At 52.1% G+C, this 12,006-nt stretch overlaps 1 protein-coding gene across 2 annotated transcripts in view; it reads left to right on the forward strand.

Moving 5' to 3' along the window:
* The first annotated feature begins 1,173 nt into the window (after window positions 1-1,173).
* Window positions 1,174-12,006, forward strand: part of NPAS1 (neuronal PAS domain protein 1) — a 38,578-nt gene continuing 27,745 nt past the window's right edge. Inside the window, exons 1-3 of one of the 2 annotated variants that reach the window (XM_087940210.1) lie at window positions 1,174-1,349; window positions 3,999-4,162; window positions 5,856-6,094. In XM_087940210.1, coding sequence (XP_087796336.1) covers window positions 4,071-4,162; window positions 5,856-6,094 — 331 coding nt within the window. In that variant the 5' untranslated portion in view covers window positions 1,174-1,349; window positions 3,999-4,070. Of the gene's footprint in view, window positions 1,350-3,998; window positions 4,163-5,855; window positions 6,095-12,006 lie in introns of those variants that run through there. The other variant, XM_087940211.1, reaches the window with a different exon arrangement.

Consider the following 12,006-nt stretch of genomic DNA (forward strand, 5'->3'; position numbering starts at 1 on the left):
TTTCAGGGGGCGGGGCAAAAAACCCAGCAGGGATCGGCCCGAGTAAGTCCGTGCACAGCAAAACATTCTCCCTTCGGTTCTCTAGTCCAGTCCACCCCCTCCCCGGTTTCATTTCCAAGGAAGGAAGAGCCGAGAAGGCAGCCTGCTTCCCCCACACCCCTGACCCTCCATCCCTGTGGAGGGGGTCAGGGGACCTTGGGCTTGCAAACCTAGAAGGGACCCCCACATCCTGCCTCGGCTGCAGCATCTGGACCCGATATTTGTGGGCTGGTGCTGATGAGCCAGGGATTCCAGGCAGGAAGGTCCTGTCCAAGGAGTGAGGAAGGTGATGGGCAGGAGAGATTGGAAGCCCCAGAGGAGGCCTGAGAGGTCAGGCTTGAGCCACGCTAAACGCCCCCCCAATCGCCACCGGTGATCAGAAATTCTGCAGAGGCCAGACGGTGAGGTCAAAAAGCCGCCGTCTTCCTTCTGCTCTTCCAATCCGCTGGAGGATGGACGGAAGGGGGGGGGAGGGAGGAGAGAGCACGGAAGGAGGTATCCTTCGAAAGGGCTGGCTGGCTGGGGGGGTGTGTCACAGCAGGAATACTTCACAGCCCCCCCCTCCCCAAAGCTCTTGGCGACCTGCTCTGTAAGTAAGTTTGAGTTGCTACTTTGCTCTTTTGCGCTGCCATTTTGGAGGGTGTGTGTGTGTGGGGGGGTGTCTGCTTCTCCTTTGGGTGTAGGCAGCCTGGGTTCGAATCCTCCTGGCTGTGTGTGTGTGTGTGTGTAGATGTGTGTGTGTGGCACGATCTCGGCTGGGAGCAGGAGGGCTCCTGCGAAGGCCACGCTGGTGGGGTTTTGACCCGTTTGGGGAGTCAGGGGGGCAGTCTTGGCAGCCTCAAGAGAGTTGCAGACATTTGGGTCAGCTCCGCCTGCACTTGCCCGGTACGTGTTCGAGGGCACCCCGTTGCTTTATCCCCCCAGCCCCCACTCTGGTAAAAATCTTGTGACCACGAGATGATCCGGGAAATCCCTTCACCGGGAGAAAGTCGTGGCCCGTGGAAACGTGGGTTGGTGCTGTTTGGAAGGTGATCGGGCTGCTTCGAAAGCAGCTCAACCCAACGCCATCTCTACACCCCTTCAGCCGAGGATCGGGAAAAATTGGCATTTTATTTTATTTTTTTGCCAGACTGGTATTAAAAAGGCGGAAGTTTCGGGGTGAAAGCATCTGTCTTGGAATAGACTTTGGGGAAGGTGCAACCAGATTCTTTTGGGTTTGGGGTACCCTGGACCGAGGTGGCTCTCCTACAATCGTGCCAACTGCGGTTAAGTTGAAACCTCTTCCTTGTGGCCAACCTTCATAAAGGCAAGTCTGCATACAGCCCCCCCACTTCAATTCCCCTTTGCCCTTTTCCTTCCAAAGCGGGCTGAGACCCTCTTATCATTCCTAATTTTGCCCCTGCCCTCGCCTGCCCTCGCTTTCCCCCTCCCCAAAGCCAACCTTTGCAAACTTTCAGGACTCTGCGAAGGCCTTCACCCCCCCCACACACACCCCCGCCCGCTTTCGCCCTGCCTGAGCTGGCAAAGGTGTCTAAGCCCAGCTCCCGAGGCTGCCCATTGGTATGCGCCAGGCGGCGTGTCTATTGATGATCTCCATTTTATATGCGCAAGAGGCGTGGGTTTTGTATTGGTATGGGAGACGGGGTGCGAGTGCAGTTGTGCGTGCCACCGGATCGGTATGCGTGGGCGCTCGCCCGTTGGATGCGTGGGGACGGTGGGGGGGGTGGGGGCGAGGGACGGACACGGAGGGAGAGGACGGGCGGCCGGCGGCGGGCTCGTCGCCTGGCAAAAAGGGGCTTCTGCTCCCGGCTGGCAAGACGTGCCAGGGCTGAAGACAGGTGCGTGTGCTGCGAAAGCGTGTCGCCCTCCCTGGCCAAACAAGGCTCCGTGTCAGGATGTTGAACAGTTTTGCTCCTCCGGCCCGGGTCTCGTCCTGGGAATGTCCTTCTCTTCTCGGAGTTGAGAAGTAAGTGACAGGCGCTGCCTGCCTCGATTTATGGGCGATTGGAGTGGTGAAGAAAGAAACAGAAAAGGCCCCCACGAGGAGGCGGCCGCTGCCGCTCGGTCAGTCGCTCGGTCGGTCGCTCCGTGGCGGTTCTGCGGCGACCTCTGGCCCTGAAGTCTGGGGTCAGCCCCCCTCCTGGTGCTAATGGGGGGAGGGCTGGGGGGGCAGACCTCCTTAGCTAGAGAGGCTGCCCGCTCTTGCCTTACCCCTCGCTGGGGAAGGGGTCAAGCATCCGGTAACCCTTAAATAGGCAAGGGGACCCCCCCCACATCTGTGTCATCCTTCTTTTTCCGGAAAGGAACCAGCTCCTCGGACGGGAGGCTGCAAATCCAGCGGTTGGTGGCCTCAAACACGTCGGTTCTGGATCTCTTGATCTCACATTGGGGGCAAGTTGACAACTTCAGAAGAAAACTTGGTTGTTAGGGTTGGGATTGGGATTAGGGTTGGGGTTAGGGTTAAGACCTTGGAGGTCATCTAGTCCAACCCCCCCGCCCAAGCAGGAGACCCTACCCCATTTCTGACAGTCTCTTCTTGAAAGCCTCCAGGGATGAAGCTTCTACAACTTCTGTTCCACGGGTTGATGGTTCTCCCTGTCGGGAAATTCCTCCTTATTTCCAGGTTGGATCTCTCCTTGTTCAGTTTCCATCCATTATTCCTTGTCTGGCCTTCAAAGATGTTTTGGGGAATAGCTTGACCCCCTTCCTCCTCCTCTCTGGGGCAGCCCCTCAAGTATTGGAAGATGCTCTCCTGTCTCCCCTGGTCCTTCTCTTCACTAGACTAGCCAGGCCCAGTTCCTGCAACCATTCATCATAGGTTTCATCCTCCAGTCACTCTCTCTTGTTCTCACTCCCCCTCTTTCTCTCCCTCTTTCTTTCTTTCTCTCCTTCCTTTTTCTCTCCCTCTTTTTTCTTTCTCTCCTTCCTTCCTTTCTCTTTCCTTTCCTTTCTCTTTCTCTCCCTCTCCCTTCAAATATCGGAAGGCTGCTCTCCTGCCTTCTCTTCCCTAAACTAGCCAGGCCCAGTTCCTGCAACCGTTCCTCGTATCTTTTAGCCTTCAGTCCCCTCATCATCCTGATTGCTCTTCTCTGAACCTTTTCTAGCATAGCTGTCTAGTCAGATATCTCAACCAGAACAGAACAACAGTTGAAAGGGACCTTGTAGGTCATCTAGTCCAACCCCCCGCCCAAGCGGGAGACCCTACACCATTTCTGACCAGCAGCAGTCCAGTCTCTTCTTGAAAGCCTCCAGGGATGAAGCTCCCACAACTTCTGAAGGCAACTTCTGTTCCACGGGTGGATTGTCCTCACTGTCAGAAAATTTCTCCTTATTTCCAGGTTGAATCTCTCCTGGATCCGTTTCCATCCATTGTTCCTTCTCTGGCCTTCGGGTACCTTGGAGAATAGCTTGACACACACCCCTCCCCAAGCATAAGGAACAGGAATTTTTCTTTATGGGGGGAGGTTTTTCTCCCCTTTGATCAAGAGCTCAGAACCCCTCCAGGCTAGCTGGGGAATTCTGGGACTTGAAGTCTACCCTTCTCCCAGTTCTGTTCAAAGTTACAGCAGCACCGCAAAAAAAAAAAAAAAAAAGTGAGTTTTGACAGGTTTTTCAAAGTTACGACCTTTGTAATATCCGCCCCGCCAACAAGCCCACAATCAAAATTCAGATGGGCCACTGACTCGTATTTACGACGCTTGATCCCCTTTGGCATCCTTCTGTCGAGCCAAATCAATGTGGGGAGGCCAGATTCACTGAACGACCGGGCGACTTAACTCGCGAACAGCCATGATGTCCTGAACCAAGCAGGCAAGGAGAGTCATAAACCGGAGCAGAGCGTCTCGCTTAGCAACGGAAATGTCAGGCTTGGTTGTGGTCGTATGTTGAGGACTCCCTGGATTAAGGAAAAGAGGTGTGACAGGGATTTTCTCAACTGCCCCCCCAATGTCTTTCAGGAGGCTGCGTCCGTGAAGGGCACCGGTGACCGGAGGACGTCCTGAGTGGCCGGAGGACCTTCTGTGCTAGGCGCAATGGCCTCTCTCTATGGCAGCGAGCTCAAGTGTGTCAGCGTGGAGTGGGATTTCCTGCAGGGCCTGTTGGTCAAGAACCAGCCGGTGCCCTGGTAAGTTGGCATTCAGTGGGCGTTGCGCTGGCGCGGGGGGGGGCACTCTGATGACCGAGAGCTTGTGTTTGGTCCCCTTAGACCAAGGGGTCCTCAAACGGGGCCACTTTAAGATGTGTGGACTTCAACTCCCAGAATCCTCCAGCCGGCAGAGCTTACTCTCTTGCGATCCCTTCCTCTGCAATCTCTCTCCACTTTAGGAGATTGAGAGAGAGAGAAAAGCAGGCCTGGCTGGCTGGGGAATTCTGGGAATTGAAGTCCGCAAGTCTTAAATGTGGCCAAGTTTGGGGACCTCCGGTGTAGGGTCTCTTGCTTGAGGAAGGGGCTAGACTAGAAGACCTCCAAGGTCCCTTCTAACCCCATGGTTCTATGTTCTTATGGTCTATGTCCAACTCCTTCCTCAAGCAGGAGACCCGACACCAGAGGCCTCCAAACTTGGCCCCTTTAAGACGTGTGGACTTCAACTCCCAGAATCCCCCAGCACCAGCAGAGCTTCCTCTCTTGCAATCCCTTCCTCTGCAATCTCTCCTCTTTGGGGGAGAGGAGAACAAGAGACAGACACGGCTGGCTGGCTGGGGAATTCTGGGAGTTGAAGTCCACAAGTCTTAAAGTGGCCAAGTTTGGAGGCCTCTGCCTTAGACCCTGGCATGCTCCCTCAGCCCTCCTCGAAGGGCTGTTTGGAAGGCCGGAGGGGTGTTGCTGGGACCCCCCCCCTTCCTTGCGGGCATGGAGACCCCTGGGGGAATGATGGGGTGGGGGATGGGCAGCTTTGTCAAAGTAATCCATTTGGTTGGCTGTTCGGTAGAAAAAAATGACGGATTTATGACGCCTGGGTTTAAATTCCCAGGACTGGTACATGTCTGGATAGTCTTCGACTACAGCTCCCATTATCCCTGACCATGCTGGCTGGGGTACATGGGAATTGGAGGACCATTGGCCCACTCTCCCTGAGGTCATTTTCCTTCATGCCTGCCTCCCTCTTTTCCTTCCTTTCTTCCTTTTTTCCTCTTCCTTCCTCCCTTCCTTCCTCCCCTTTCCTCCCTTTTCTCTTTCTCCTTCCTTCTTTCTTTTCCTCCCGTCTCTATTTCTGCTTCTTCCCTCCTATCCTCCCTTCCTCTTCTTTTCCTCCTTTCCCTTCCTCCCTCCCCTTCCTTCTTTCTTTCTCCCTTTTCTCTTTCTCCTCCCTCCCTCCTTCCTTCCTTCCTTCCCTTTTTCTCTTCCTCCCTTTTCTCTTTCTCCTTCCTCCCCCATCCTCCTTTCTCCTTCCTTCTTTCTTTTCCTCCCGTCTCTATTTCTGCTCCTTCCCTCCTATCCTCCCTCCCTCTCCTTTTCCTCCTTTCCCTCCCTCCCTCCCCTTCCTTCGTTCTTTCTCCCTTTTCTCTTTCTCCTCCCTCCTTCCTTCCTTTCTTCCCTTTTTCTCTTCCTCCCTTTTCTCTTTCTCCTTCCTCCCCCATCCTCCTTTCTCCTTCCTTCTTTCTTTTCCTCCCGTCTCTATTTCTGCTCCTTCCCTCCTATCCTCCCTCCCTCTTCTTTCCTCCTTTCCCTCCCTCCCTCTCCCTTCCTTCGTTCTTTCTCCCTTTTCTCTTTCTCCTCCCTCCCTCCCTCCCTCCCTCCCTCTGCCTTTTCTCCTTCCTTCTGTCTCTTCCTCCCTTCCCCATTTCTCCTCCTTCCCTTCCTCCTTTCCTTCCCTCAGCCTGCAGGCTCTACGGAAGGAAAAGTCGCGCAACGCCGCTCGTTCCCGCCGAGGGAAGGAAAACTTCGAGTTTTACGAGCTGGCTAAGCTCCTGCCGCTGCCCGGTGCCATCACCAGCCAGCTGGACAAGGCCTCCATCGTCCGGCTCACCATCACCTACCTGAAGATGCGCACCTTCGCCCTCCAGGGCGACCCTCCCTGGACCCTGCGGGCAGAGGGCCCGGCCCCAGGGGGCAACGGTGGGTGCAGGGGACTCATGCGGGGAGGGGGGGGGGCGGGGATGGCGGGGGGAGGGGCACTGACCACAGGGGGGGCAGGGGGGGGGCTTGGAGGTGACCAACCTGGGCTGCAGAGCTTCAGGTGGGCAGGTGGGTGGGAAAACCCGAATTTTATTGCAAGGAAAAAACGAAAAAAGAGAGAGAGAGAGAGAGAGACAGGTTGGGGAATGCACCAGGCTACAATTTGGGAGGTCCCGAGTTCTAATCGTGCTTCGGGCATGAACCCGGCTGGCCTGTTTGTGAGCCAGCCACTCTTTCTCAGCCCTAGGGAGGGGCCAATGGCAAAATGACAGGGAGTCCCTCAACCCAGGACCCCCACCACCACCCCCCGGTTGAGCCCAAAACTTCCATTGCTAAGCGAGGCATTCATTCTGGGACGCGTGGCCCATTTTACGACCATTCCTTGACGCCATTGGTAAGTGCATCGCGGCCATCCTTAAGTTAGCAGCACGGTCGTTAAGCGGATCCGGCTTCCCCGTTGACTTTGATGATCGGAAGATCGCAAAAAAGGGGATGACATGCCCCCCCATCAGGGACATTGCTACTGTCGTAAATCCGAGTCAGTCATCCATCATCTGAATTTGAATCTTGTGACCAAGTCGTGTTGCAACGGTCATAAGTGTGGGACATGGTCCTAGATGCTTTTTTTTTTCCCCCAGCACCCTTGTAACTTCAAACGGTCGCTCACCGAATGAGAGTTGCCCGCAGGGAAGACATGTTGGGTCGTTCCCCCCACCCCCAGAGACCATCTAGTCCAGCCCGCTTGCCCAGCCCCCGGGGCCAATGGAAGGCTCCATTCCAGCACACGGGCAGCCCGCTTGGCTCACCGCCCCAGACCCGCCTGCCCGCAGCCCCCTTACCCAGGCAAAATGGCATTGATTAGCCAGGCAATAAATCGCCATTTAAATAACGCGGCTTCAAAGTCTGTCATTAATTAAATTAACTGCCTGGGAAGAATACGGCTTGCGGATTTTCTGATTACTATCATTAGCTGTGGGGTAATTACCAGCCCCATAACGAGGGTGCTGAGCATTAGGGATAACATCTGTCTATTGTTTTGGGGGGAGGTGGGGGGGGGTGGGGGCCACCCTTCACACCCCCTCCTCTCCCGCAGCAGCGGATTCCAGCACTAAGGAGGGGGCTGGCGGAGGGGGGGAGACCGGGAAGGGGGCCGTTTGGTTCCTCTTTGACTCTCTCCTTCCTCCCCAGCTCACGGGGGTGTGTGTGGGGGTGGGGGTGTCTTGGGTGGGGGTACCCCAAATTTGCAGGGAACTCCCCTTGCTCGTGGTTGCCTTTGCCAAATGGAGGCCGCAAATAACTTTTTAAAAATCGGGAACGGGGGTGGGGGTGGCTGAGGTTCTCTGCCCTTGGACATCTGGGGGTCCCAGTTTTTTTAAAAAAATAAAAAGTTTGGGGTCCAAAATGGCTCAGGTGTTTTGCCCCTCCCTCCCCGTCTTTTGGTTGGGGGAGGAGGAGGATGCCTGGAGCTTCAGGAGTTTGTGCTTGGCAATGAGGACTAGAAACTTGCCTGGGGAGAAAAAGGCTTGTTGGAAGGGTTGAGGAGTGGAAAGGAAAGGAAATGATGCCAGGCAGGAGGACTCTGTGAGGTGGTGGGCCTGAGTATTTTCAAGATGTATTTTGGGAGGGGGGCAGGGGCTGGTTAGCCACCATTATGCCAGAATTCTGAGAACGTTTGTAATATTTAAGGATAATATTCTAGCTCCATCAGCACATTCCTTCCTTCCTCCTTCCTTCCTTCCTTCCTTCCTTCCTTCCTTCCTTCCTTCCTTCCTTCCTTCCTTTCATCTCTTTTCCTTTTTTGCTTCCCTCCTTTCCCTTTCCTTCCTTCCCTTTTTTCTTTTCCTTCCTTCCTTTCTTTTTCCTTCCTTGCTTCCTTTCATTCATTCTTTCTTTTTCTTCCTTCCTTCCTTCCATCTTTTTTCTTTTTTTGCCTCCTTCCCTTCCCTTTCCTTCCATCCCATCCTTTTTTTCTTTTCCTCCCTCCTACCATCTCTCTCCTTCTTCCTTCCTTCCGTTTTTTCTTCTCCTTCCTTCCTTCCTTCCTTCCTTCCTTCCTTCCTTCCTTCCTTCCTTCCTTGTCCTTCCTTTCTTTGTTCTTCCTTCTTTTCATTCATTCTTTCTTTTTTCTTCCTTTTTTACTTCTTTCCATCTTTTCCTTTTTTGCTTCCTTCCTTTTCCTTCCATCCCTTTTTCTTTTCCTCCCCTTTTCTCTCTCCTTCCTTCCTTCCTTCCTTCCTTCCTTCCTTCCTTCCTTCCTTCCTTCCTTCCTTCCCTCCTTTCCTTTCCTTTCCTTTCCTTTCCTTTCCTTTCCTTTCCTTTCCTTTCCTTCCTTCCTTCCTTCCTTCCTTCCTTCCTTCCTTCCTTCCTTCCTTCCTTCCTTCCTTCCTTCCTTCCTCCTTCCTTCCTTCCTTCCTTCCTTCCCTGGAACCAAAGAGACATCATTTTATACCTTGCATAACTGCAGTTCCTTAACACAACACACACACACACACACACACAGACTGCAGAGAGACACCCCCCCCTTACCCTCTCTGTCTGGAGTGGGAGCAAGACCCTAATCAATTGCATTAGCACAATTAGCAGCAGGTTTTGTTTTGGGGGCTTTCAGACTCTCTTCCTGGGACTTGGTGGTGGTGGTGGGAAACCCTGATCAAAGTCCTGCTGATTGATCAGTCGCTGCCGTTACAAAACCTCTGGAGGGAAACCAATTGTTCAAATTGCCCCTAATTTGACAAGAAAAATGGTGCCCGTTTTTTTTTTCCTTCCTTTTTTTAATTTCACTTTTCCCAGAGTCACTTCATGAATGTGGGGAAGTCGAAAAGCAAATATTTAGGAAATGGGGCTTGGGGCTGAAATGGACGTATTAGGGGACCTGCTGAAGCGCCACACAGCAGAGGCATTGGCCAGGGCGGTCAAAAAAGTCAAGATGGCGTCCGCGGCCCCCACAACAAAGCCACGCCCCCTTCTATTGTTTTTTTAAATCCCACAAATACAAACTCCAAAGAGCTCATAGCCTAAAATTTGACCAACTGTCGTAAATACATGTCAAAAATAATAAAGGCAGGCGATGAATAAATAAAACAAGGCACGTAATGAAATAAATATATGTAAATATAAATCCAGCCAGCAGCGTGAAACCTGGAACAAAACGGGGTTTGGTTTTGTCCTGGTTTGGCAAAGGGGTTGGCGAAAAACAGGCTGGTTTCCACGCTCCATGGCATCGCTGGCCTGGCCATGCCCAGGTGGGAGCCTGCCTTGCCATACTGTGCCACGCCTTCCTCTTCCTCCTCCCCTTCTTCTCCCTCACCCCACAAGGCCCACTCCCACCTAGCACTGATGGCGTTGCCTAGTTGGGTCATGAAACGTCTGCGAGGAAATCACCAAGATTAGAGAGCACCAAGGGCCACACAGTCCTTCTCCTCCTCTTCCTCCTCTCCATAAACCCAACTCTCTTCCAGCACTGATGACGTTACCTAGTTTGGTAATGAAAGGTCGGCGAGAAAACATCCAAGTTCAGAGAGTACCAAGGACCCCACTGTCCCTCCACCCACCTCCTCCTCCTTCTCTCCACAAATCTCCCTCCCACCTATCACTGATGATGTTACCTAGTTGGGTCATGAAACATCTACAAGAAAACAACCAAGCTGAAATGGTATACTTGAGCAGGGGGGTAGTCTAGAAGACCTCCAAGGTCCCTTCCGGCTCTATTCTATTCTAATACTAAAGCTCAGAGACCACCAAGGACCCCACAGTCCTCTTCCTCCTCTCCACAACCCCCCTTCCCTCCCAGCACTGATGATGTTCCCTAGTTGGGTCATGAAATGTCTGCAAGAAAAACCACCGAGAGCCTAAAGAAACCATAGATAGCATAACTATAGATAGATCCTGGAAACTGCTAGGGAGGGGCCATTGAACTCCCTCTCTAGCCTCGTTTCAAGCTCCGCTGCTCCTTTGCCCTCTGGGAAAACAGCCCCTCCCTCTTTTGGAATCCAGACTCCATTCCACCACAGTTCCCTTCAGGAGGGTCGCCAGGTTTAGGGCAAATGTAACCCGCAACGTCTGAGTAGCCGGCAGAGGCCCCCATACATGGGGGGGGGGGATATTGTCTCTGGGAGAGATGCTCCCCTTATCCTGCTCCCCTTCTCAGTCCCTTTTCCCCGTCTCCTGCTCGAGCAGCAGCGGGCTGGACTAGGAGACCTCCCAAGGTCCCTTCCAATTCTGTGATTCCTGCAAACTCCGCCAGCCAACCCCTCCGAGGGAGACGGGCAAGCTCTTTGGCCTCTCAGCTGCAGCTAATTCCGTCATGGCCCGGCCGGGAAGAATGGGCTGCAGCTGTGAACCCATCATCCCCAGTGAGGCTGGTAGCTTTATTCTCCCACATAATTACGCCTTCGGGGAAAGAATTCGGTAATTAGGCCGAGCTGGTCGCAGACCATCTAAGCAACATTGTGATGGTCACCCTCACTCGGAGTCCACAAAAATTTCTTTCTTTTTAATAAGTTTTTCTTGTGTTTTCCACCAACCCAACTCAAATCATATTCATATTTTCAACAGCGTTTCGACAACTGCAGGCATGGGTTATCTTATAGTTCCTAATACATTTAATATACATTCACCAATAACTGTTACCTTAATCTATAATTAGTTCTATCTTATGTACTTACATATTTTACATATCCACAAGTCATTTTCTTAAGGTCTCTTATAGTTAATCTCCTCTTCTTATTCCTTATGTCCATCTTCTACCCATTCATACCATTTGTGCCAGATTAAATAATACTCAGAATCCTCCTCCTCTCTCATTTTTAATGTGAGTGTGTCCATTTCTCGCATGGTCCATTATTTTTTGTTGGACTAGATCCACATTAGGGGTGTTGGGGCAGAGCCCACCACTCTTAAAGCGTCCAAGTTTGGAGACATCCCCCCCGTTAAAATGAAGCCCACCCACTCTCAGGGGAGCTTCCTTGGGCCCCTTTTGTGTCTTGTCGGATAAAAGGTGCGTTTTATTGACGGACGGATTCATTGGCTTTGCACACCAATCATAACCGGGGGGCGGGGTTGGGGTCGACCCCCACCATGTTCCACATATCCCAATGACGTCATGCAGATCTGCAACCTTTGCAAGGTGACGTCATCGGGCAGGATTGACATGCCAGTGGATTCATCCCACTGTTTTCCTGGGCTTCTTTGGTTGGAAATAAAAAAATATATAATAGGTAAGGAAAAGAAACCAGATCTTTTCCAAGTTAATTTTCCCCCTCTCTCTCCTTTCTTTCCTTCCTCCCTTCCCTTCCTTTCTTCCTTCTTTTTCTCTTTTTCTTTCTTCCTCTCTTCCCTTTTCTTCCTTCCTTCCCTTTTTCCTTCCTTCCTTCTTTTTCTTTTTTCTTTCCGCTCTTCCCTTTTCCTTTCTTTTCTTCCTTCCTTCCTTCCTTCTCTTTTCTTTATTTACTTTCTTCCTTTCTTCCTTCTTTTTCTTTTTTCTTTCCGCTCTTCCCTTTTCCTTTCTTTTCTTCCTTCCTTCATTCCTTCTCTTTTCTTTATTTACTTTCTTCCTCTCTTCCTTCTTTTTCTTTTTTCTTTCCTCTCTTCCCTTTTCCTTTCTTTTCCTTCATTCCTTTCTTCCTTCCTTCCCCCCCTCTCTCTTTTTCTTTCTTTTTTTTGGGGGGGAGGGGGAAAATGCTGTTTTAGGGCTTTGAAAAGTTGGCAAGTTGCAAACCTGAAAAGATTGGAGGGGGGGGCTAACAATACAGCCCCCCCCCCAGCTTCTGTCCCCTTCCCTTCCCCGTCATGTGAACAGCTTTCTAATTCTTGCATTAAATGCTTTTAATTATAGGAGCATTCTGTCTGACCTG

This window comes from Pseudonaja textilis, chromosome 10, assembly GCF_049901715.1.
Source record: "Pseudonaja textilis isolate UNSWEBS1 chromosome 10, rPseTex1.2, whole genome shotgun sequence".
NCBI classification, from domain to species: Eukaryota; Metazoa; Chordata; class Lepidosauria; order Squamata; family Elapidae; genus Pseudonaja; species Pseudonaja textilis.